Source organism: Castor canadensis, chromosome 18 (assembly GCF_047511655.1).
Source record: "Castor canadensis chromosome 18, mCasCan1.hap1v2, whole genome shotgun sequence".
In the NCBI taxonomy this organism is placed as follows: domain Eukaryota; kingdom Metazoa; phylum Chordata; class Mammalia; order Rodentia; family Castoridae; genus Castor; species Castor canadensis.
In genome coordinates this window covers 13,831,546-13,858,543 of record NC_133403.1, presented here as the reverse complement: position 1 = coordinate 13,858,543, position 26,998 = coordinate 13,831,546, and the positions used below count along the sequence as shown (strand labels likewise).

Below are 26,998 nucleotides of genomic sequence, written 5' to 3'. Positions count from 1 at the left end.
AAAACAAAGGAGAATGAAAGTAGAAATTTGGTAGAGGGTCTGGTACCCAGGTGGTGTTAACTGGGAGATATTAGGGTAAGAGGCTCTTTCTGTCTCAATCACCCCCAAATAATCTATTTGGGCACTGAAGAGGTGACATCTTGTCTGTCCCCCTGGATCTGCCTTTCTTGGACAGCCTGAGATTAGTTCAAATTTGGCCCTTCTCTTATTATTATGTTCCAATAATAAGCCCTTAAAGTCCACATGACATCCCCCCATATGCCCCACTTCATGACGAGAAAAGGGAGAGGGGGTCAAGGAAGGAGTCCACGCTAGACTGCTGTCATATTGTCACCTGGGGTGGGGGAGGTGGCTACCATGACCCAGATACAATCTGATGAGGAAGCCATCCTCTCCCCTTACACTTGCCAGCACCCCTAAGACAGAACCCACCACTTTTTTTTTCTCACTCCAGGTATACTTAAAATCACCTTAACAGGGATCTGGGGTTGTAGCTTACTGGTGGAATGTATACTTAGCATATGTGAGGTCCTGGATTTGATCCTCAGAGCCACAAAAAGAATACATTTAAAAATAAATCACTTTATGAAAAAAGTACCACATTTCCACCAAGACAGTGCCTCAAAGCAGCCCTAGCCAGCAGGGCAGAAGTGCTGATGGTGGGGGAAGCAGTCGCAGTTGCCTCCTTCCTACCTTTAATGCCGGCCCCTTCTCACTTGCCCTCTCGCTGGCTCGCTTCCCTTCTAGCCCCAGCTGCACAAACAACTCCAGCAGATTCATAAGCAGCTCGTCCACAAGGTGCTCCTCCTGGATGTTGGCTGCGATGTTGGCCAGGGCATTAATCACTGCCAGGGAGCAATGCCTGAGGAAGAAGTAGCAAAATAATAATGACCACCAGGCTCTCAACTGTGTCTGAGGGATTACTATGCAGGGGAGAAGCATGACTCCAGGTGAAGCAAGCATCTGTGAACCAAAGAACGCTCAGGAGGTGAGAGACATGCTGTCTTTGTGACAAATGATCCCTAAAAGAAAGTGAACTGCTGCAGAAATTATTGTAGCCCTCTCTTCTGAGGCGCAGTGAGGAGTTTCAAGGGATTAGGCTCTAGGACTCTGAACACCAGGGGCCTACGGGGGCCCGGGACACTTCCCTGTGAACGTCAAGGGCCTAGTTCATAGCGGAACATGAAAGCACTCACTTTCAGGTTCTTTCTGCTTGGACCCTGTTTTTCTTGAATTATAGATGGCCTTAATTCATACAACTTACCACCTATAAAACTTTCACCTAATGATCAGCTTCTGCCCACCCCGAAGCTGATGTTACTATTAGTGGACATCGAACACTCAGAAAATGCTCAAGGGTCCTGGGACCGATTGTTTTAGGATTATGTCTGGTCCCTTGAAAATCCCACATATGAAGCTGAGGTTGTCCACTCAGTTAGATGCTTTACCAGGTTTCTGCAGCCCTGGAGTCAGTCACATTCTGCCTCTTCCATATTGCATGACCCTAAGTGAGATGCTTAAGTCTCTGAGCCTCAGTTTCTTCCTAAGTAAAACAAGGACTAATAATCCCCTCTTCATAGGTGGGAGGAGTTAAACACCATGTGAAACACTGAGCATACCGTCTGGTCCCCAGAAATCATACAACAGCTATGACAAAAGCACTCCCTGCCCAATTAGGTGAGAAGAGGATAAATCTTTTTTTATTTTCTTTCTTTTTTGGTGGTGCTGGGGATTGAATTCAGGGTCACCACTTTAGTCACACCCCCAGTCTTTTGTTTTTAGTTTATTTTTCAGATAGCAGTCTTGTGCTTTTGCCCAAGCAGGCCTCAGACTGAGATCCTCATACCTCCCCCTCCTGAGTAACTGGGACTATAGGCATATGCCACTACTCATGGCCTGACAAATCATTTTGATGGCAATAAGAGAAGAGGCTTTAAGGAAGAAGAGGCAATCTGAGCCAGAAGCTGAAGAACTGATAGGATGAAGACTAAGAGGTACTGCATACAGTATGGGTAAAGAGAAGCAAGATGAATGTGAAGGTCAGAAGGAAGCCAGCAGGGGCAAGGACAAGAAGTAGGAGGTACCAGAAGAGAGGCCCAACAGAGTTTCAGAGCAAGGAGGCAACATAGGGAAAGAACTATTTTGTCTGAGTGTCAGTTCTATTGCAGAGACCACGACGTAAAGAAGGAAGGAGAGGTAAGCCTGGCCAAGTACCCAACCTAGTCCTCAGGTTGTTCAAGAAGCCTGGGCTCACAGCAGTAGCAGTGAGAAAATAATGAAGTACAATCGTCCGTCACTACCCATGGGGCACTTGTTCCAGGACCCCCCCATAGATGTCAAAATCTGTGTATGCTCAAGTCCTTATAAAAAATAGTGTGGTAGCCAAGTATGATGGTACATACTAGTAATTCTAGCACTCAGAGGGATGAGACAGGAGGATGGAGAGTTCAAGGCCAGGCTACATAGCAAGATCCTGTTTCAAAAACAACACCACAAAATGTAAATAAATAAACTGACATTGTATTTGCATATAAGCTATGTATCTACTTCTACATAATTTAAGTATACCTAGGTTTCCTGTAATATCTGATATAATGTAAATGTTATGAAAATACTTTTTTTTCTCATTATGTAGCCCAGACTGGTCTCAAACTCATGAACCTCCTGCCTTAGCCTCTCAGGTGCTGAGGTTATAGACGTGCACAACTATGCCCAGCTTTCTTTTTTTTTTTTTTTCTTGAGATACTCCCTATGTAGCCCAGGCTGGCCTTGAACTCACCATGAAGCCCAGACTAGTCTTGAACTTGAAATCTCCCAGCCTTAGCCTTCTGAGTGCTAGAATTACAGAAGTATACCACCGTGCCCCGCCCTGAAAGTACTTCTTTAGCTGTATTGTATGAATGATGACAAGGAAAAAGTCTGCACATGTTCAGTATAGACACAGTTTTCTTCTCCCAATTATTTTCAACCTGTGGGTGGAGACAGATGCTCTTTGGCAGGTGAGGAAACTGAGGCACAGAGAGATTGAGCACCTTCTAAGACCATGCAGCAGCACTCCTGACCACAAAACTGACTTGGAGAGAATCTGAGAGAATGGCATGGTTTTAATAGTCAGAAAGGGAAGAACACAGTGACCAAGAACGCCAACAAAGGGACTCTCTTCTCTCTATTAACCTCCTGTCTGACTTCCATTCCCGTCTCTCCCTCTTTCACTGATCTGAACAAAACCTTGTGAGATCCTCCAGACATATGCCTTCCTCAAGGCATTCCCAGATAAAGGTAAGGAACAGACAAGAAAGTAGCTTTCAGTCTGCCAGGGAGAACTGGCCAGACTTTGTACAAATATAAAGGATATAAAATATAAAGGATATAAAATATAAATGACATAAAATGATATAAAATATAAAGGATATAAAATGATATAAAATTTGAACCCTTCAAACCCTACTTTTCTGAATCAAACTTAAGGAAAGCATCAAAGACACTCACAGAGGGCTGGCAGAGTGGCTCATGTGGTAGAGTGCCTGCCTAGCAAGTCTGAGGCCCTGAGTTCAAACCCCTGTACCACACAAATAAATAAATAAAAAAGATACTCATAGATACATAGCTATTAGGTTATGCAATGTAGCACGTACTGTCAGAAAAACCACATCCAAGCTAAAGGCATTAGATAAATCTTTGCACAGTTATATAATAGGTTACTACACAGCTATTAAAGGTGATATGCAGAAGAACATTTATGGCAAAGCTGACATGTTGTTCCATGAAGAAGCAGGCTAACTGGGTGTACAGTTTGCACATGTTCAGAAGGAAGAGGGAGGGACTGGGGCCACATGCACTGAGACACATAGCAGGTCAGCTCCAGGTGGCAGCCAAATGTGTGTTTTCCCTTCCTACCTGTGTGTGCACTGATTTGTAGCATATAGTGCTTTTGTAAGAAGAAAGGTTTATTTAAAAGACAAATTACCATCCTAAGTTAAAAATCTAGTACCACCAAATAAATAAAACAAATTGCCAAACTCACATTTTCAAAAGGAGTTAAAATACCATCAGGATCCAAAATGATAATGAGGTGCAGAAAAATTACCTATAGCCATGGTCCTTGTAATCTTTGGTGGCCGAATACACGACCGAGCTGGCCTTCACACTGATCTGCTGGAAGAGATTCCACACTTCCTGATAAATGTATTGCTGGAAAAAAGCAAGAAGCATTGTCACCAATCTTGACTTCTGAAGTCCCTCCTAGAACATGAAGGTCCCTCTTGTCATCAGCCAGAGATGACCATAAAAGATCATCAACGGGATCCATTTCTAAAGCTTCAAGAAAACCTCAAATTAAAAGTTAAAAGGGAGGTAGCTTTCATTTAAATCCTATTTGATGTTATTTACATGAAAAGAAATTAGCTTAAACCTTTTTCCCCAGCACTAATGAAACCATTACACTATTGTCACTATTCAGTGTTTAAATAGTTGTGAGCATTTAGCTCAGTTGCAAGGTAAATTTATGGTATAATTTTACATTCTTTATAGTCCAAGAGTTAATAAAGCTCGAAAAGGGTTAGTGGATTTTATGGCTTTGGCCTCACTACATGCCAGACATTTCCTTACATTTCCAGTGATAACCAGGCAGCCCAGCTGGTCGATGATGAGCACATCAAGGGGTGAGGGGGGCTGGCAGAATTTCTGCTGCAGGATCTGCAGAATTGGCTCCATGACCTTTGGAGTATCCCTTAGGGCCACTGCAATGTGTCCCAAGGCTCGAATGGTGTGGTCAGGAATCAAGTGAGCATCTCTACAGGAAGGAAGGACAGAGGTGCCTTAAGAACAGTCCTCCGGCAAGTAGTAGCAAAATAAAATGCAGAGGCTACGATCTAGACCTTGATTTCCCACAGCCTTGATGAAGCATTCATCTGAAGGACATCTGGGATCTTTAACCACCAGCAGAAACACAAAGCCATAGGCCCTGGACTAGAGAACAAAGATCTTTCTCAACTCCTAGTGATCTAGGAGTACATTCTGACCTTAAACCAAGGACAATGCATGCCTATACTCTGTGACAAAAAAAGAGGAACAGAGATGCACACTGCCCCACCTTAGCCTGTTGAGAACAAATGGTTGCCCTAAAGGATGGGAACATACTTGTCACTCTCCTGGGAGATGTAGAGCCGGTTGGAGAGGCTGGCCAGGAAGGCCTCCACAATCACCGGGTCCACTGTTAAGCCAGCCTTCAGGCACCTGAACAACAAGGAAATCCACATGACATTAGGTATCAAAACAATGAGATGGGGTTTTCCTTTTTTGTTTTTCCATTTCTTAGGTCTACAACATTTGAAGAACTGCTCTGAAGTATGGGCCCTAGAAATCTGAATGAAAAGTCATTACATAGAACAAAATCAAAGAATTACTGCAGATTTTACCCACTTGATAATATCCCAGCTGGAAATAATAACTTCATTATTTTGCCTGTTCTGAAGGGAGTTCCCTTCAGAATATCAACTTCACCTTAATTCCATTTAAATTTCTTGTACTCTTCTTAAAATTATAATGATTGATTCAAAAGACAGATGGTTCCAAGAGAGTTGAGGGAACGTACAATCATAGATCAAGGATTTTTTTTTCCCAGTTGTTGCTGCTGTTGTTTTTGGCACATGTAACTGAACCCAGGTCTTTGCAAATGCTAAGCACAGTACTCTACCACTGAGCTACACACCTCCAACCCTTATCAAGGTTCTAATAGTAAGGAGAAATGCTGGGCTGAGAGGCATGGCTCAGGTGATAAGAGCACTTTCCTAGCAAGCGTGAGGGACTGACTTCAAACCCCAGTACCAAAAATATAAATAAAAAAAAAAGAGAAATTCTTATGCTATACAAAAAAGGGAAAAATTTAAATCCCCTAAGAACATAAAATCTTACAAGTTATATCTTACTTTCCACATTTGTTTAGCTCCTGAACCAGACCAAGTTACTGTCTCAAAAGTTGGCTTTTGAGAATGAGTAGCAAGAATTCAGGGAAGAAACACATTTTCATGGAAATCAGAAGGTATTTGGTTCTCTATTTGAGCATGATGATACACTCCTGTAATCCCAGCACTTACAGGCTGAGGCAGAAGGATCTCAAGATTGGGGACGCTGTCTCAAAAAAAAAAAAAAAAAAAAGTATTTGGTTCTTTGGTTCTTAAGTTGGGAGAAAAAGATTCCACATATCAAGAGTCTCAGCAGCAAACTGGCAGAATGGCTCAAGCAGTAAGAGCACCTGCCTAGCAAGCATGAGGCCCTCAGTTCAAACCCCAGTGCTGCCTCTCCCATAAAAAGTCTCAGGAGCAAGGATACTCAGTCATATTTTTAAAAAATTCTCATTCATATTAAAAGAAAAAAAACATGACAACATGTTACTCTGGATGGTGGGCTAATGGGTCATTCTCTTCTTTCTACATATTACAAATTTTCTTTCATAAGTATTTTAAAATTATTTTTATGGTCAGGAAAAGAAAGGAAGAAAGCTTTACCTTTTAAAAAATGCAGTAATTCCTCTTTTTAGATCAAGTACATTTTGAATAATCAGAAACAAGCTTTAAAAATTATAAGGTCTCTTATTTTGTAATAAACCTCTGTTAAAGCACTGTTTCCCCCTTCCCAGGTCAGGCCTCCCTCTCCCCAGCCTCCCACCTGCAGATGTTGTCGATGGCGATGTCCCGGAGCTGCTCATACATGGAGGGCTGGCTCTTCTTGCCCGACATGACATTCAGGGTTGCCTCAGAATGCTCATTGGTGACACTGATTTTTATATCATTGCCAGCAACTAAATGTAAAAATTCAAACCTGTGTTTGGTTTTCACTTTCCATTCCCCTTCTTTGTCATTCAAAAAACAAGAGAATAAGTGGTCATTTTTATAAAGCTTGTAAAAGCATCTGACCAAACACTTCAGAAACAAAGAGTCTGAGACCAACAGAAAGGATGAAAGGAATATGTTTAAATCAAAAGAATGAGACTAAATGACAACGTGATATGTAGGTAAAACCAGCAATTTCTTAATACATCATTCAGAAGTGTTGACAAACATCCATATGAATGCAGCTCTGACAGTGAGTGTGGCACAGTCCTATCCTGGGAGTAATGTGATATGCACCAAGCAGGTAACGTTGGGGACAAATGAGTCAGCAGGGGCCTGAGATACCCCTCCCCATTATGAGGACTGAGAAATCTTTCAGTTGCTGTGAGGTTGAGTTTTTTCATCTGAAGGGAAAAGATAAAATGTCCATCTCTATATGAGTAATATGAGCACTTCTTACACACAGTAGCTGTTTAATCCATGTTAATTACTGTTACGTTCACAGATCAGCTCTGACCCCATGTCCCTCACAGGGCAGTGAGGACCAGATGAGGTTATTATATATGAAGTTCCTAGTCCAGCACTGAGACAGTCAGGGCTCACAGACTACTGCAGTGAGAGCAGACACCAAAAAGAAAACAGGACTAAAAGGAACCTTCAGTGGGCAGGTAGGGAGATGAAAGGCCTGAAAAACATGGGTAATGAGACATCTGCAGGGAAAGATCGAAGGAAAGATGTGGAGGAGGAATGAGCCCAAGTACAGTTACAGAACTCATGTGGAGTTCATACATGGTTAAGTGGTCCCTTTCTTAGGACCTCAAAGGCACATAGGATTGGATGCTGAGGAGACGGCCTCAGCTGCAGTCGTCTATTACCTGTGTGATACTGACTGTGGTACTTATAGAGCTTCACCAGCACCGGGGATGGGATGACCAGGAAGTCTCGCAAGGATGGCGTCACTGAGTGCACCACCACTGGGAACCTCTCACACAGACGGCCCAAACCCTGCAATACACCATCGGCCCATCATGCAACCCAGGAAGGACCATCTGAGCAGAACCTGAGCAGTGAGATGCTCAACCCTTCCGATGCCAAATGTGACCAAAACTTTCAAGATCAAAGTTCCTAGAAGTCACTTGCTCATCAGGTAAAGGCAGGGAAGGGGGGTGGTCCTGACTCTTCCCCATTTAAGGTGAATATATATTGTTAAATGTGTTTATTTCTTTTGGAAACCAATTAAGGTACAAAATGTACTTATTAAACAACGGCAGATGTGGAGTCAGTTTGATCTACATCAAGAAGGGAGTCTCAGCAGAGCAGAACTAAGCTCTGTGACAGACATCTGGTGAGGCCCTATGGCATGTGTCTAAAACTCTTCACCTGCTGACCTTGGGCACTTTCCAAAAGATGCTGGGCAGCCTCTCAACAGAGGAGGAACTGAGACCCTCTTCAAGGCAAGTGGCTCTTGGATACCACTTGCAGAAATTCCTGGCATACTGTAGGGGGAGCTCATGCTCATTGATGACCTGTGCCCACAACAGACTCTAATGGGTTCTTAAAGAAAACAGCTCAGACTATAAGGACCCTTGTTGCTGTGGGAGAACCAACCACAGCCTGAGGAACATGACAAGAGAGACACTCTGTGGATGGGAATCAAGTGTCTCAAACATCAGTGAGACTGACCTGCAGGCAACAGATAAGCAAGGGCAAATGGGCAATGATGATTTTGCTGGATGTCTTAGACTGCAGCTTTTCAGATAGCTTGATGCAAAGATTTTCTGCACCTTAATTCAAAATCAGAAAAGGGTACAAATGATCAGAAAAGTTCAACATTCACAAAATACCTTCTCACTGGTTAATGACACAATTAAACCCTGGAGAAACACTAGCTGCAGGTTCATTAACAGGAGAGGACACACCAGAGTTTGGAGGCAGGCATCCTGCACTGCACCATGCAGAACTACTTTTCCTTCTCTTAATGCTTACCATTCTTCTCGTCCCCTGAACAGAACCCCCTCACCCTCCAGCTCTGAATCTTTACCTCACCACAGAAAAGCCAAAAGAACCTGTGAGGCCTTCACTCTCCTCACAAGTCTATGTGTCCTTCATTGCAGGACAGGACAGCAAATATTCAGGCTATAGCAGAAGCTGATGCTCAGCTCTACATACGCTTAGGAGGAGGCCATTTCTAATGTGACTGCCTATGCCAGTAACAGTCAGCATTCTAGAAGTCACTCTGGGGAACTCATGGGAAGAAAGGTCCTGGGGCATGCCCAAAGCTCGCAGGGCAAGGAAGGCAGTCTGCTATCTGAGTTGTCAGAAAGGCAGCTTGGGCTCACCCTGCTCGTCCTTCACGGCCCACACCATGAGGTCCACACAGGCAGCATTCGCCTGGCAGCGCAGTTTGAGGGGGCTCAGCTCATTGTGGATCCGGTCTGCATCGTGCAGAATCTTCTGGAGTTCCCCTTGGCTGGTGTTGAACTGCTCCAGTACAAAATCATGGATCTCCTTTACAAAGGAGGTGGGGAGGTCTGTAGGAAAGACAGGGGTGGGGGCATAGCTGGAAACAAAACTGCACCAGAACACAGGCAATGCCTCTCAATAACTATTAATTTCCCTCTCTAACAAAAAGATGAGTAATGTTTGATGCTGGCTACTGTGGTTCTAAGAATGCCTGCAGGAAAGAGCTTAGATAGGCTGTTTGCAGTAGTACTTCATCTGCATATTTTCGAGAGGAAATAATTCCTCAGAGAAGCCAGAGACATGCTGTATTTATTTTTGATTTGTTTTAGTTTTTTGGTTGGTTGGTTTTGGCAGTGCTAAGGAGCAAACCCAAGGCATCATGCACTCTAGGCAAACACTCTACCACTGAGCTACATACGCTCCCTGTCTAACATGCTGTGTTTTAAACAGCCAACATACTAAACCTAAATATCTGAAACATATAAAAAGGGTATATTATTACTGGAACTGATTCAATTGAAAATAGGAAATACTTTTGTCATGTTAAAAAAAAAAAGGTGGCTAGTTACAGGAAGTTATAGGACAAAAGTAAAAAGTAGTTGCATCCAGAGGAGAATTCCCTGAAGCTTTGGAGCACCCAGAGTTTGTAGACTTTTCAAACTCTCATCCTTTTGGCCTGCAAAATTCAGGAGAACTACTGTGACAGGCATAGGTCAGATTAGCCGAGGAAGCCAGCAACACGTAGCCCAGGTGGAAAGATTTGGGAGCTCCTAAAGGTTAGGTTGACCTGACATATCCCTAATGCTCTTCCTGGGTGAACCCAAACCCTGACTATTGTGACCCTGATAAGCTCAGTTTCCCAGAAGCCCTCCAAGTCAGATTAGGAATGTTTAATTATGCCATATCAGAAAAAAATTATAGTGTTATCTACATCATAGAATATTATGTGGTCATCAAAACATGTTTATGAAAAACATTTAAATATGAGGAAAGAACATAGGAAAAAAAGTTTTTATGCATGAAAGTGAGACTAGAAGGAAACACCAAATTTTTGTGTGTGCATGCAAAACAATTAAGATATTATCTCTAAGTCTAAAGATTATATGAGTCCCTCATCTGATTTTTCTAAACGTCTAAATGGCAAATGTAAAACTCCATGCATGAAACAGACAATATAATGTGTACGTTTTAGAAAAATGGCTTAGGAAATAAATCCATGAAAGAAGCCATCTTTGATAGTACTAGGGTCATAGAATCACGCACAGAAGTTTTCTCTTATTTGCTTTTTTCCTAAAAGTTCAATCATGTGATCATGTTAACCTATGCGCTTTTTGTTTTGTTTTGTTTTGAGACAGGGGCTCGCTATATTGCCTATAGCCAACTCCTAGGCTCAAGTGATCCTCCCATCTCACTCTCCCAAGTAACTGAGATGACAAGATGTGCCACTGCTCCTGGCTTCATACATGCTTTTTAAGTGGCTCCAGAAGAAAGTAAGTGGCAGCCTTTGACAGCAGCCAGGGAGGCCATCCTCCCACACTCACCCACGTACATCAACAGTCCTCACCTCTCATGTAGTACAGAGTGTCACGTAGCATCTTGAACATGGTCAGGTATAGTGGGTCACTGAAGGCTGTATAATAGAGATCAGCACTGGGGTTGGCCTACAAAGGAGACAGGCTTATGACAACAGAGCAAAAACTCTCTTCAGAATGCTCTTGGCCTTGCATGTGGAAGCCAGGAGTATTATATTTGTGACTTAGTAATCTAGACGGAGCAACCATTTATCATGACTTATCACTCAAGACACTTTAATTACTCTCTTCAACCACTTAAGCAAAAGGCCAAGAAAAATAGGAGGCTCATGCAGTGCACTGATGCCTGCAGGGAGGAGTCATTTGTGCTCTCAAATGAACAACTGCCTTTTTGTGCTCACCACCATTGGCCTGAAGAGGGACATGGGAAAAGAAGGAGGAGTAAGAGAGCCAAGAGGTCACTAGACCAAGGGATCCAACTTTGTTTATCACTCTAGAAGTAGACACTACAGTCAGCTACAGCACCTTCTGATTCAGCTCACATTTTGTAATTAAACTCACTGTAAATTATTCTTTAGCAATCTAATCAGAAAGGTAGCACTGGGGAAAAATTTCACACAGGTCTACTGAGTTAAGCAACATGTAGTCCTTAAGGTATGTGCATTCTCAGCTTAAAGGGGCTAGAGATGGGATGGGCAGCAAGCTGTGTGAGGCTGGTGGGGAGGCATGCATCCCATTGAGCGAGTAAGAGTCACATGAAGGGCTGGTGGAGTGGCTCATGTGGTAACAGCACCTGCCTAGCAAGCATGAGGCCCTGAGTTCAAACCCCAGTGCCACAAAAAAAAAAAAAAAAAAAAAAAAAAAGGGTCACATGAAGAACACAAGAATGAGGTGGAGGGTGTGAGAGTCAAAACATGTTTATGAAAAACATTTAAATATGAGGAAAGAACATAGGAAAAAAAATTTTTATGCATGAAAGTGAGAGTTTCAAGATGGTTACTGAAAATGAGAGGTGCCATTAACTAAACACCAATGATGGGCTCTGCAATAATGGTTTTACAGACATCACCTCACACAGTCCTTACAACACCCATGCAGTGCACAGATGAAGAAACAAGACTAAGAGAAGTGACAGCATCACAGAAGTCTCACACTGGCAGCCCAGATAATGTAGTGTGAAGCATGAGGGCTTTGGAGTCTACTGACCACATCTGTAGCCTGGCTCCGATTCTCATTAGCTATCCCTCTTAAGGTTCCTTAGCTCTGTAACCCTGTTTTCTACCAGTAAACTGAGGATTGTTGTGTGATTTAAGATGAGAGTAAAGTCCTATCACAGTATCTGACATGTAATAAGAACAAGATAACTGCCAGTAACTACTATAGTGATCATGAATAATTAACATATTGTAATAACTCTAGGCTAGCATTTTAGACAACTTTTTATTTTTGGAGACACAAAACTATTTCTTTAAATAGATATTTAAACTAAAGTCCAAATTAAAAAAACAAAAATATCAAATACTGCTCTGGAGGCAGGCACTGGTAGCCTACGTCTGTAATCCTAGCTACTCAGGAGGCAGAAATCAGGAGGATTGTGGTTCAAAGCCAGCTTGGGCAAATAGTTCACAAGACCCGATCTCAAAAATACACAACACAAAAAAGGGGTGGTGGAGTGGCTCAAGTAGTAGCCTAGCAAGCATGAGGCCTTGAGTACAAAGCCCAGTACAACCAAGAAAAAAGAAAGTGCTCTGGTTCATAGGGGAGAAAGGTCCCCACCTATTACAACAAGTCCTAAAGGGGATACCAGGGAGCATCGACTCTTTCCTTAGGACCCACACTGACCTGTTGGGGCAGACCCAACAAGTCTCTCAGCCCTGGTCTCCCTAATATTCTCTCAGTTACATGTACTAATAACAGAAACTAAGAGGCCTCTGACATGGCAAGTTCAGTCTACAGTAAGAGGTAAGTGAGCTGACAGACAGGACAACCTGAAAAGGATCAAAGACAAGGCAGGAAGTGCCAGACTGCAATTTAGCATTCCTTAGTCAAGACTAACCCAGAGCAAACCACACCCACAGCATACATTGACATCTGCCAACATCATACTGTCAGCAGATGCAGGACAGAAGGAGACACAGTCTGCAGCACATGAAGGTCCCTGGAGTTCCCTCCCTGCTTCATAGCTGAGCCCCAGCAGTATGAGGCACTGTCTGTATCAGAATTAGGGTAGAGAAAGTGTACCAGCTTAAATAGAAATCTGGGTCTAGCATACAACCATTCCAATAATCAGGTTGACAAAAAGCAATCTCTCCGTATCTTCACCCTCTCAAGGGTCCTAACTCAAATGTCCACTAAGATTTTGAGAATTCCCATCACAAACATGTAATGATTTTGTAAATAAAGCTGTAGGCCTAGGTTACAAGTATATTAAAGACAAAATTCCCAAGCCAGGGCTTGCATGTACCTAGAAAGTGTAGTTCTCAGCCTAAAGGAGCAGCATTGGAAATACCAAAGGAGCAAGATAAATAGTCAGACTGACTCAGGCTAGACTCCCAGCTTTCACAGTGTGTGACATGGGCACATTAATTGGCACCAAGAACCTCTACCTTCCAGCTATGAAATGGAGACACTGACTGCCAGTCAGAAGCACTGTGAAGTGATGTACTCAAAAGAGCCAGGCACAGAGCAGGTGCTCAGGAGCAGGCATCTTATTATTACACAGGACGAGTGCTAAAGTAAATGAGAACCAACCAACTCCCTCAGACATGCCAACACTAGATTTCTATCACTGCCAAACCCCTTTCACTCCAATCCCCACATGAACTTTTCCTCCTTTCTCCCTGAGAATGCTTAAATCAGGCAAATTTTGTGCTAATGCCCTCAGAAGAGATGTACCTCTATCACGCTGGCTACAACTGCATCCAAGGATTTGAGAACAGGCTCCTCAACAATCTTCTTCACCTGTCAAGGAGACAAATCCTCATGAAGCAACTGACACAATGAGACAGATAGGAACGCTAGCTCCTTCCACCAAAGGACAAGTCAAATGTTGACAGATAAAACCCATTAATAGGGTGGGGTACAGCTTGGTGGTAAAGTGTGGGCTTAGCAGGTCCAAGGTCATGGGTTCAATCCATGGCATTGAAAATAGATATATAAATAACTTGTGGTGATAAATGTGATGGGTGAATGCGTGGTCAACAACATACAAAATTGGAAATTAATCAAACTAGAGGAACAAAGCTAGTATCAGTTTGGGACTTCTTTTCTTATCCTGGACTCAAGGGGTGGAGTGCCTGCCTGGCAAGTGCAAGGCCCTGAATTCAAACCCCAGAACTGCCAGAAAAAAAAAAAAAAAAAAAGGAACCAACCAACTTCCTCAGCCTTGCTGGTGTTAGATTTCCATCTCCAGGATGTGAGAGTGTTCAGGCTCCAGGCATCGCTGACATTTCACCCACTCAAAGTTAACAAGTACACCCATGGGAAATCCTCTTGTAAGCCCCTCCCAGACATCTAGGGCACTATTTCTCAGGCAATGATGGCTCCTCCCTCCTCCCAGTAGCCTGGTGCACTAGCTCTTCCAAAGATGCCCAAATATTCAAACTGGAGCACACATCATAAATCTTAACTTTTTTATTTTTGGTGGTAGTGGTAGTAGTAGTGCTAGAGATAGAACCCAGGGCCTTGTAAGTGCTAAGCAAGCACTCTACTACTGAGCTACATCCTCAGCCACAATACCCATGTACTCATTTTTGGGGGTAGTATTGGGGTTTGAACTCAGGGCTTAATGCCTGAATCATGCCTCTAGTCATTTATTTTTTGGGGGGACATAAGGTCTTGCTATGCTTCCCAGGCTAGCCTCAAATTCTTGGCCTCAAGAAATCCTTCTGCCTCAGCCTCCCACAGGCATGCATCACCATACCTAGACAAGTTTCTAATAGAAGCAATTTATTTTCACCTGTTCTCTGTGTCACATTTAGCATAGGAATGGACTTGATAAAACTGCTTAACCACTGTAACTGTAGTATTAGATGAAGGTCATTTTCAAAATGACAATGATAACATACCAAGAGAAGAAATAAAAATTGACTACAAAACAAATCTAAACTACTTGAGGCTGAGGTGGAGGATCATGAGTTCCAGACCAAGCTGGGCTACACAGCAAGACCCTGTCTCAAAAAACCAAAAAGAAAAAAAGAAAGAAAACCCATACTTAAAAAATTAAAATATATGAAGCAGAGATCAGGAGGATCACAGTTCAAAGCCAGTCCAGGCAAATGGTTCATGAGGCCCTATTTCGAAAACACTCAACACAGCTGGGCACCGGTGGCTCACGCCTATAATTCTAGTTACTCAGGAGGCAGAGATCAGCAGGATCATGGTTCAAAGCCAGACTGGACAAATAGTTCACCAGACCCTGTCTTGAAAAAAATAATCACAAAAAAAAAAGGGCTGATGAAGTGGCTCAAGCAGTAAGAACACCTGCCTAGCAAGTGTGAGAACCTGAGTTCAAATTCCAGTACTACCAAAAATAAAAAATGCTTGAAAAAAAATTTACCCCAAGAAAGGACATTAAGCATTTAGTCCTCAGTTAGGATTACTAACATGGCACTAGGAAGAGCCATCCACAAAGGCCATGGACCATCTTAACCTTATCCTTATTTTCTTTCTTGACAACAACCTCAAACACAACTAAGACCGTTTACTAAGTCATTATGACTCCATTCTTTTTAATTACCCCCTTGATTTTGTTTTGTGATATTTAAACCCAGGATCTCACATTTGCTAAGTAAGCACTCTACCTCTAAGCTACACCCCTAGCCCTAGTCCTTAGGTTTTAATGTTTTCTTACACCTTCAGTTTAAATAAAGTCATTCCCTGAGTAATTTCTGTTCTCCTACACATGGCAGGGAGATGTGCTCTCTCTAGTACATGCTCCACACTTTTGGCATTGCTCTGGTTCCTTCTTGTTTCCAAAACAGAAAGTCCAACTTTAGAGTCTAATATCATCACTCTGACCTACTCAAACTTGTACTGATCTAGCAAGGTAGTTAAGTGTTAGAGAGCTTGCCTAGCATGCATAAGAATCTGGGGTTGGATCCCCACAACTGAAAAAAGAAAAAAAATCAAACCTGTATTGAACTATTCAGCTCTATCATAACAACTTCAGGGTCCCTCGCCCTAACCAAAGATCTGTCCATTTCAGGACTTAAACAATGACACCAATGCTTTCTCTGATGTCACCTGTGATGTCACAGAAAGGTACCCAAATAAGAAAAACTTAGGTTTTATATTAATCCAATAGAGCAACCTTTCACAAGGAGTCAGGTATAATGAGAATGCACTGGAATTTGAGTCTGAGTTCTTGGACTAAGCTCAGCACTGCTGTTGTCCTGCACACCTTTGATGTACTGAACACTGATTTCTTTACTTCTAAATGGAGATGTCTAGGGGTCTTCCCCATGTGCTTGCTATGCAGACTACATAAGAAGATACTGCACAATAGCTCCAGGAATGCTACCCTTTTTCCTTCTTCAATCTGCCAATTCATGACTTCTAAATTGTACTTGGAAATACTGGTACAGACTTTGCTGTTCTGAATACCTAAAATTTGAAATGCTTCAAAATTTGAAACATTTTTGGTGCCAACATATTGCCACAAGGGGAAAATTCCACACCTGACTTCATGTAATGGGTCACACAAAATTACTTTTAAAATTATAAGTTAAGCACAGTGTAGCCCAGTGACTCAAGAGGCTAAGACAAGAGGATCACTTGAGAAGAGGAGTTCAAGGTCAGCCTCAACAACATAGGCAAGACCACTTTTCAAAAAAGAAAATTGTATAAAATTACCTTTTACACTATGTTTATAAACTATACATGAAACACAAATGAATTTCATGTTTAGACTTGGGTATCCCAAGATATCTTATTACATATATGCAAAATTCTAAAATTCCCCCCAAAATACAAAATATTTCTAGTCTCAAGCACTTTGGATGAGAGATATTCAACATGTACTCCAAGCTTTTCTCAGGTTTGCATGGACATGATGGTGCACACCTTTAATTCCAGCACTTGGGAGGCTGAGGCAGAATTTTGAGTTTGAGACCAGCCTGGGCTACAAAGAAAGACCCTGTTTCAAAAAAAAAAAAAGAAAAAAAGAAAACTAGGCTCCTACCACTGCCAATTTCACTGAGCAATATCCCCTCAGTCTATCCATCAGCACTGTGCTTACCAAATTTAAGAGCTCCCGAAGCATTTCTAGTGGAATACTGAACTCTTTGTAGGTGATGCCATTGAACAGGGGAGAGACTGAGAAGCTGGAGCTGATGGTGGAGAAATAGTACTCTGGCTCCAGGGTGGTCCCATCAGGCAGACAAGAGGAGGCTGGGGGAGAAAAAAAACCAAAAAAGACATATGAGCACATACAACAGGGACCCTTCCTCAAGAGGAGTCCCCCAATAACCAACAAAGGCATACATTTTGGTTTTGATGCCACTCCCAATTCCTTGCTTGTTTTTAAATTAAGAAGTCTGGATCACCAGCTGTCAAGTAGGACACCTCTCAGGTGTTTCAGGTGAAAGGCTCAGAAACGATCATGTCCTAGTATTTCCAAGCCAGACAATAAAAAACCTAATGTGTGGGAGGGGAAAAAATAATAACTTTTTTGTGTTGGACTGGGGTTTGAACTCAGGCTTTGCACTTGCAAAACAGGCACTCTACCACTAGAGCCTCTAGTCCATTTTGCTCTGGTTATTTTGGAGATTGGGTCTTGTGAACTATTTGCCCAGGGTGGCCTCAAACCTCAGTCCTCCCCATCTCAACCTCCCAAGTAGTTGGGATTACAGGTGTAAGCCACTGGCGCCAAGCTAGAATAATACCTTTTTAAGGTTGAGATTTGAAAGTTTGAGGGCCACAGGGCCCCAAGGATGTTTTACCAAAATTAGAACAAAAATACACACAACTAAGGAGTTTCAAAATCAGAACAATTAAGTGAAGTCGATAAAAACATAAATCTGCATGAGCCACTTCTATGAGATACTTAGTGTCAAAAATCATAGAGACAGTAGATGGTGTTTGCCAGGGGCTGGGAAGAAGAGAAAGTGAGGCTTAATGGCCTAATGTCATGTAGATTTCCTTGCCACAGAAGGTGGGCCCAGAGCTATTTAGCAGGGAAAGAGAATGATGGCTGTCTTCAGATGTCCTGAAGGGAGGCAGGTGGCAAAGGGTTTTAAAGCCTAGAGACTGTGGCTCTACATTTGAGCACATGGTTTTCTTAGGCAGGTGAGATTTCTGAGGTGTTTGAATATAGCCTTTCGTTCTCATGTACACATACATCACAGTCTCACATACTATACACAAAGGTGCTCACATTTTCTTGTGTTTAGATACAACCTTCCTCCTTTTTAAAAATTTCCCTCACATCTCTTAAGATCATCTTTTGAAACATGCTCTTTTAACAATTAGCATCACCCAAAAATGAAACAGACTCTATTATGAGATATGGAATTCTGGTTTCTCCATTTCCTATCATTTAATCTGGGTCTCATGTCCCTGAAAGATAAGGTGGGAGTAATTTTAATATGTGTTTGGCATTGCACAAGGTGTTCACATGAATAAAATGCAGTAATTATATGGAAGTACTTTGTGACTAGCAAAGCTTCATAAAAAATAATATGACTACGTTCTTTTTTTGGGAGAGAGAGACCTTGACTCTTTTTTTGAGTCAAGGTCTTGCTATGTAGCCCAGTCTGGCCTCCAACTTACCATCTTTCTGAGTCAGCCTTCCAAGTGCTAGGATTACAGATGTGTGCCACCATACCTGGTTACTATATTCTCTAACATTACCTATAAACTTGGTAACCTTAAAAAATCCTTCTCCTGAAAACCAGTTAATATACAAAATTTCAGGCTAAGGAAGTGGTTCAAGTGCTAGAATGCCTGCCTGGCAAGTTCAAGGCCCTGAGTTCAAACCTCAGGACACCCCTCCCCCAAAAATTTGATTGTGGGCATTTGGAGATCTATAAATTATTTTCTGTTCTTTTCTCTAGGTACAGAATATTTGCGCTTGGTGCCAGTCGCTCACACCTGTAACCTAGCTACTTGGGCAGCTAAAATGGGAAGGATCCCAGTTTGAGGCCTGCCTGGACAAATAGTTAGAGAGACCCCCATCTGCAAAAATAACCAGACCAACTGGGAGATGATAGCTTGTGACTGTAATCTTACTTAAGAGGCAGAGATCAGGAGGATTGTAGTTGGAAGCAAGCCTGGGCAAATACCCAACACAAAAAGGCCTGGAAAAGTGACTCAAGTGGTAGAGTGACTGCCTAACAAGTATGAGGACCTAAGTTCAAACCCCAGTACTACCCCAAAAAAATAACCAGAGTAAAACAGACTGGAGATGGGCTCAAGTGGTAAAGTGCCTGCTTTGCAAGTGCAAAACTCTAAGTTCAAACTCCAGTCTCACCAAAAAAAAAAAAAAAATTTTTTTTGAAAAGTAAATTTTATGAACTTGAAGAATGGGAATGTATTTCAGTGCTAGAGCACTTGCCTAGCATGTGAAAGGCCCTGGGCTCCAGCCAACACAGGGGAAGAGAGAGAAATTTAAATGAAAACAGAATAAATGGTTTCTAAAAGCTCACTACTCTAGATCCACGGCAATGGAGAGTCAGTACCGGCATCCCTCACATCACAGGAAGTCATTGTGAGCCAGCTATCCAAGTAGTAGTCGGTATTCTTGGCAGAGAGGTGAAGCTCACCTTCAAAGTAGTGAAAAGTGGATCCTCCAGGGGAGCTAGGAGGTGGCATGCCACGTTCCGGGCTGACCTAAAACATACAACCACAGTTACAGATCAGAACAGGCTAGTGGAACCTAGTCAGGTTCATCTTAGGTACGGTTCTCTCTGCCAGCCCAGCATCTGCACTTGAAGTCTTGCTTCAAGCCTTACCCCTCCCTGAAGCCCACAAAAGCAACAGCACAACATTCTCTACTACATATTGTGTTACTTACTAGTCTTTGTGTCTAGCCATATATTTTGTTCTTGATTATTCATCTGATTTTTTTTTTTTTTTTTTTGCAGTACTGGGGTTTGAACTTGCTACTCAGGCACTCTAACTCCCAGCCCTTTGTACTTGAGTTATTTGTGTGTGCCTCAGACCAGCCTCAGACCTAAATATAGCCTTCCACTTTGCTGCAATGACATTCATGTACTACCATGAGCAGTTTATTAATTGAGATGGGGTCTTACTAACTTTTTGCTCAAGCTAGCCATGAGCCACAATCCTCCTGATCTCTGCCTCCCAAGTAGAGTAGCTGGAATTATAAGCATGATCCACCTCACCCAGCTATTACTGATCTAAATTTTTTGTGTGTTTTTGGTGTTTTAATCTTTTCTCCATGAATCAATGATATACTTTTTTTGGGTAGTAATGGGATTTGAACTCGGGGCCTCAAGTATACATAGGTAGGCACTCTACCACTTGAGTCATGCCCAAGCCCATTTTTTGTTTATAGTGCCAGGCAAGTTCTCTATCACTAAGCTACATGTCAGCCCTCAATTACATATTTTTTTCTCTTTCCTTCCTCCTTCTCTCCCGCCTTCCTTCCACTCTTTCTTTTTTATATTTTTGAGACAAGGTCTTGTTATGTAGCCCAGGCTGCATCAAATTCATGATCTTCCTGCCTCTCCTGAATACTGGGATTACAGACATGTGCCACTTTGCTCAGCTCAATTATATACTTTCTATGTATCTCGCATTCAGAATAGAGTCTGACACCTAATTGCTATGAAGCAAAGCATTTCACAACTGTGAAATGACTTATGAATCTTAAAAAGAAGCTGGGTTTGGTGGCACAGCATCCAGAAAGCAGAGGCAGGAAGATCAGGAGTTTGAGATCAACCGGGTCTATAGAGAGAATTTCAGGCCAGCCTGGACTATTTAGCAAGACCTTGTCTTAAAAAAACCAAAAAAACAAAAAACCTTTAAGAGATAAGTCTTTGTATTAAAATGTATTAAAGAGAATTCTAGTGAGAATCTTTCATGTTAAAGTTTCCTCAAACTACACACAAGTGGTATTTTCTTCACACTCAATAGCACTTAATGAAATCCTCCTTCCTGGTTTCTTCTCCCGGAAGGCCAGCCCCACCTGAGAGATGCTGGACACACTGCTGGTTTTTCTCTTCAGGGTGCCCTCCTGACAGACAGTCAGCAGATTGCTTGGAAGGATGGAGCGGAAGTCATTGAAGGAACGCCTTCGGACACCTTCTAGTTCTTCTGGAACTCGAAGGGAATGAGGAAGGACTTTGGGAAAGAGCTTAGAGAGAAGAGACTCTTCTGTGTTGCTGTAACGCCCAAATGCTCGAGAGATTCCTATCAGGCATGGGATTGCGTACTTGCAAAGGTATTCTAGAAGACCAAGGGAGAATGTTACAACAGGTACAGTGAAAGTCAAACTCCCCACATGTTGTACCGAATTGTAACACTGACTAACATTTCACAACCCATGCACTAATAACTGTGAAAGCTGAGAAAAGGTCACAGTAACACAGTCAACCCAAAGGGCTAAACAGGACATTTTCAAACTGTCATAACCAATAATGTCAGTTTGTGTCTCTATCATAGCTGCTCTCCTTGGCAGGTCTTGATCTGTTCATGTCACTTCCAAATCAGTAATTTATATTGGTAAACTTATTTACACTAATAGAAAAAATGACCTTTGGAAGTCAACTGAAGTACCCACATACATTATGGGTGAGAAACTGAGGCTCAGAAGAGTGGAGTCACTTGCTCAAGGACACTTGGCATTTGTGTACAGAACTGTGCTTATGAACTCATGTGGCCTCTCAGTATAATAGCATGTAACAAATGTAACCTAATAATAAAAAGGTTTTCTTCTACTAGGTGCAGATTAGGTACCAAGAACAGAGCAAAGACTAGGAAAAAAACAAGCAAAGAATAACTACAAAGGGGAGAGGAAGGGAACGGGGAGAAGAGGGAAAGGGGAGAAGGGGGAAAAGGGGGAAGGGGAGGGGGCAGGGAAGGGAAGGAGGAAGGAAAGAAAGAAAGATATCTTAAAGATACATAATCATACCTTTTTCTTGAATCTCTAAGGCCTGGCACATTCCCAAAAGGACATGCAAAACCTGCAAAAGTGCCTCTAAAATCTGCAACAGTCAAGGAAACAAACAAACTTACAAACAAATCAGATAAATATTACAAAACTAAATCAAAATTTGAAAGCGCTTTAGATATTATCCTGAGAGATTCCATATATCCCTCCCCCTCCACAATGGCTGTGCCAAGTATCCAACCAGCTGACCTTCAGGAACAAACTCTCCCTCTTCTGACTGGTACCAAGATCCTAACACTGGGCCAATGTTGACTTCCTGGGCCTTCCATGGCCCTTGGGGCCATTTCTTCCTCCAGAGTCTCTAAACAGGTGCTAGGTCCCCAAATTATATTTCATGGGTAAAAAGTCTTAGTTCTTTTCAACATTATTCCTTACGATCACAGCTTATTTATGATGTTGCTTATGACTGTACCGTAGTCCAGTTTGTCTACATCTGTCTAGAAGTGTGGTGCTCAGAATAAAATCTATGAATATAACAGAGATGCAGGAACTTACCCAGAGTAATAACCAAATTCAATACGGACTAGATTTCTTTGTACGACCATTAACTTTTCAGTAGCCACTTCACATTGCTGGCTCAAAGAGCTTCCAGATAAAAATACTTAAATTCTTTTTGCACATGTTGCTCTTAAGCTATGAAGTCTCTACTTACATAGTTGGTATTTTTAACTTTTCATTTATCCCTACAAAAGTTTGTGGTGTTAGTTTTAGTGTGTTGGACTGGTCTTCAATCCTGGTTTTGTGCCTTCTATAAATAAAATCAACTTGTTTTCTAGATCTTCATTCAAATCACTGGTTTTTTTTGTTCCAATGGTTGGAGGAGGCCACAGGAGCTCCTGCCAGGCCAGGATCTCACAGATCATCCATCAGGAAATTCCACAAACCCTATGAATCATTTTAGCACTCAGACCATTTAACTGATCCAGTATATCAGGAAGGGTACTTGTTCAATGTTTTCATTAAGATCAACTACATAGAACATCTACCTCATTTCTCTCAACTACCCAGACAAAGGGCAAGGTGGCATACATCTGTATCCTCAGCAGTCAGGGGGCTGAGGTAGGGGATTATGAATAAGGTCGAGGACCAGCCTAGGCTACATAGAAAAAATTTTAAAAAGAAAGAAAGAAAAGATTGGCCTATTCTATAAGAAAACCCAGGCAATGAAGTTGGTCTAACATGACTTGATTACGAACAAATTTCCTATATCTTCCTAATGTTGAAATAATACTAAATAACCTATAAATGCCTGAAAAGCAATATAGGTTGAGTATCCCTTATCCACAATGCTTGAGGCCAGAAGTGTTTCAGACTTCAGACTTTTTCAGATTTTTGGAATATTTGCATCCTATCTAGTGGATACCCTGGGGACAGAACCCAGGTCTAAACATGACATTTACTTGTGTTTTGGATACATCTTATACACATAGCCTAAAAGTAATTTTTCTGGGGGGGGTGGTACTGAGGAATGAACTCAGGGCCTCACCCTTGCTAAGCAAGCACTCTACCACTTGAGCCACACCCCAAGTTCTTTTGTTTTTAGTTTGTTTTTCAGATAGGGTCTCATGCTTTTGCCCAGCTGACCTCAGACTAGCCTCAGACTATGATCCTCCTTCCAAGTAGCTGTAATCATAGGCGTATGACACCATATCTGGCCTGAAAGTAATTTTATACAATATTTTAAATGTGCCTATATTTTGATTGCAGCCTGTTACATGAGATTAGAAGTAGAATTTTCCACTTGTCAAGTCATGCTAGTACTCAAAAGGTTTTAGATTGTGGAGCCTTTCAGATTGGATTTTAAGGGGTACTCAACCTGTATTTTTTCCCATTCCATACATTAAAGTCATTTTGTCATCTTGATTGTTGGCCTCTTTATTTTGATGCATTTTATTAATATAAAAGGTCTTACTGTCTATTTTTTTTAAATAAAATACACAATTCTAACATATGTAGTTATTTCTTTAGCCAACCTACAAATAAATGAAGAATCTAAATTATGGGTTGGAGGCATGGCTCCACTCAAGTGGTAGAGTGCTTGCCTCACAAGTGTGAAGCTCTGAGTTCAAACCCCAGTACCACTAAAAAAGAAAGAATCTAAATTTGAAAAACTAAAAAAGTATTGCTAGCTGGGTATATTTAGCATATAGGCAGACAACTGAGCAGGACCTAACTATAGTAGTATATAAAAATGGATTTTTCAGCTAGGTACAGTGGCCTATGCCTCATAATCTTAGCAACTCAGGAGGCAGAGATCAGGATGGAGGTTTAAGGCCAGCACAGGCAAAAAGCTCAGGAGACTCCATCTCAATCAAAAATAGCTGAGAGTGGTGATATGTGCCTTTTGTCCCGGCTACATGGGAAGATCGCAGTCCAGGCCAGACCAGGCATAAACTAGAGATCTTATTCAAAAAAATAACTAAAGCAAAAAGAGCTGTGGGTTTGGTCAAGTGGTAGAGCTCCTGCCTAGCAAGTGAAGGGCCCTGAGTTCAAATCTCATTAGCACAAAAAAAACTGATTTTCTATTATAAATCTGATTAAGAAGTTTAGACTAGGGCTCAAGTGGTAGAGCAGTTACATGGCAAGCATAAGGCCCTGAGTTCTATCCCCTATACACCTACCCCCTGAAAAAAAAAGTTTAGGCTGAGTGCAGTGGCTCATGTCTATAATCCTAGCTACTTGGGAGGGGGAAATCATGAGGGTCATGGTTCAAAGCAAAAAGTTCATTCATTGAAAGGCAAAAAGTTCATTCATTGAGACACCATCTCAACCAATCAATGGACATGTTGGTGAGTGCCTGTCATTTCAGCTATGTGGGAAGCATAAATAGGAGGATGTGGGCCAGCCCGGGGATAAGCAGGAGTCTCTCTTTGAAAAATAACTAAAATTTTTTTAAAGGGCTGGGGTATGGTTCAAGTGGCAGAGTACCTGCCTAGCAAGTATGAGACCCTGAGTTCAAACCCCAGAACTGCTGTGGCAGGGGGTTGGGGGAGGAGGGAAGTATGAAATACATGTTGGCAACATTTCCAACAAAATTAACTACAAGCAAAAGTTTGGGCACTGAAAGGTAACAGCGTCGCCTACACAGAAGATTCTCTTCTGGAACCAAATGTGGTGGTACATGCCTGTAATTCCAGCTACTTGGGAGGTGGAGATTGGGAAGATCAAGGTTCAAGGCCAGGTTGGGCAAAAAAGTTAGCCAGATCCCCATCTTAACCAATAAGCTAGGTGTGGTGGCATGCCCCTGCGATTCCAGCTGGGGAGCATAGGTTGGAGAATTACGGTCTTAGGTTGGTTTGGGGCAAAAATACAAGACCCTATTGAAAAAATAAAGTAAACAGGGCTGAAAGTGTGGCTCAAGTAGTTGAGTGCCTACCTAGCAATCTCAAGGCTCTGAGAGTTCAAACTCTAATACTGCCAATAAATAAATAAACAAACAAACAAACAAATAAATAAATAAAAAGAAAGAAAGAAAGAAAATTCTCTTCTGCAAATGACTTCAATCCCCAATGAGCTGTCTGTCTTTTCCTGCCAAATTCACAGGGCTCTGGGGATTGTTGAATAAGATATGACTCATGAAGGGCAGGAGGCATAGCTCAAGCAGTAGAGCACCTGCCTCACAAGCACAAAGCCCTGAGTTCAAACCCTAATACTGCCAAAAAGAAAAAAGACTCATTAGAGTCTGTAAGCTGAAAAATACTATAATCAAGTATGAAACATTTTTTAAGTTTGCTATTAATAATGAAATCAATATAAACAATCCAGTCACATTTCAAGTTTTTTCCCTTTTTATAACTTGGGGATTTTTTTTTTTTAATCTAATAGCCATGCACAACAAGATACCTTATACTTACTTCATCCCTAAGTGAGGGGTCCCTATAAGCCACATCAGACAGCAAAGTTACCAGGCAGAAGCTGAAGCTCTCTGCAATAGGGAGGGCACCTGGAAAATGTGAAGACATAAACCAGATCATCAGAAACAAAACACTAAACTACACATGCTGGCCATCCAATTCAGTATTCACACAGTCTGCCAATGGACCAGCTTAAAGTTGCTGCTCTCCCATGGAGTCCTAATAAAACAGATATTGGCCCAACATTTTTGCTGAGACAGATCTCTACTCTTTTTAAGTAAAATCATTCAGTTCAATAAACTTAATTGTTTTCTGAGCCAATGTACACTTTGAGATTATAGAAGTTGTTGACATGACAAATTCGATTTTTTATTCTCTACCTAAATAAAAATGAGAAATCAATCTTGATAGAGCTAGTACAGGAAAGCTAAATGGGAAATACATATTAGTATTACTTTAAGAAGAATGGAATGTTTACATTTTCTTTTCTGTTTTTTTTGGCAAGTGGGGAAAACCCTGACAAGAGCTCCAAAGCTTTTCTCTATATCTCAAAAGCTTCTTTTTAAAAATGTTTTTATTGGGCTGAGGATGTGGCTCAACTGGAGAGCAACTGCCGACCAAGCTCAAAGCACTGAGTTCAAACCCCTGTAACACACACACAGCTTCTGTTTTGTTTGTTTGTATTGGGGATTGAACCCAGAGCCTCATGAATGCTAAGCACAACTGAACTACAACCACAGCCATGCCCCATAAGTTTTTAAGTTCTTCCAATGCTAAGCCTCCTACTAGGGTAGCTCTTAGGAACTACAGGACTGGAGGAAGTAACCTATCTAAAAGGCCAAAAGCTATGCAGCCTTTTTACCACACATACCTTCAAACACAAGAACCACTTGCCATTTGGTTCGATCAGGATTAAATAGGAAATCAACCTTAATACTTAATCAATCTAACACCAAGGACGTAAGAGTGCCAACTATTCTCTGGGTACACTCATAGTACATGGCAGAAGGTCTTTAAAGTGCAGCTCTAGGTCATTCTCACATTTGCCTGTGCATCAGAATCACCTGAGAGCTTCCACATCTCAGGCCCAGAGCTCTGATTCACTAGCTCTAAAGCAGGGTCTGTCAATGTGCAATTCTGACAAGTTCCCTGGTGATGCTGATGGCCCAGTGACAACACTTTGAG

At 41.8% G+C, this 26,998-nt stretch overlaps 1 protein-coding gene across 1 annotated transcript in view; it reads right to left on the bottom strand.

The window, feature by feature from the left end:
- Nucleotides 1-26,998, bottom strand: part of Pi4ka (phosphatidylinositol 4-kinase alpha) — a 121,194-nt gene that overhangs the window by 73,623 nt on the left and 20,573 nt on the right. The window contains exons 4-18 of the mRNA XM_020160744.2: nt 25,814-25,902; nt 21,921-21,993; nt 20,976-21,235; nt 19,588-19,654; nt 17,064-17,215; nt 13,721-13,786; nt 10,858-10,954; nt 9,170-9,361; nt 8,514-8,614; nt 7,706-7,835; nt 6,667-6,799; nt 5,140-5,235; nt 4,609-4,792; nt 4,088-4,191; nt 694-862 (exon numbers count right to left, since the gene is read on the bottom strand). Coding sequence (XP_020016333.2) covers nt 694-862; nt 4,088-4,191; nt 4,609-4,792; nt 5,140-5,235; nt 6,667-6,799; nt 7,706-7,835; nt 8,514-8,614; nt 9,170-9,361; nt 10,858-10,954; nt 13,721-13,786; nt 17,064-17,215; nt 19,588-19,654; nt 20,976-21,235; nt 21,921-21,993; nt 25,814-25,902 — 1,913 coding nt within the window. The remainder of the gene's footprint in view (nt 1-693; nt 863-4,087; nt 4,192-4,608; nt 4,793-5,139; nt 5,236-6,666; nt 6,800-7,705; nt 7,836-8,513; nt 8,615-9,169; nt 9,362-10,857; nt 10,955-13,720; nt 13,787-17,063; nt 17,216-19,587; nt 19,655-20,975; nt 21,236-21,920; nt 21,994-25,813; nt 25,903-26,998) is intronic.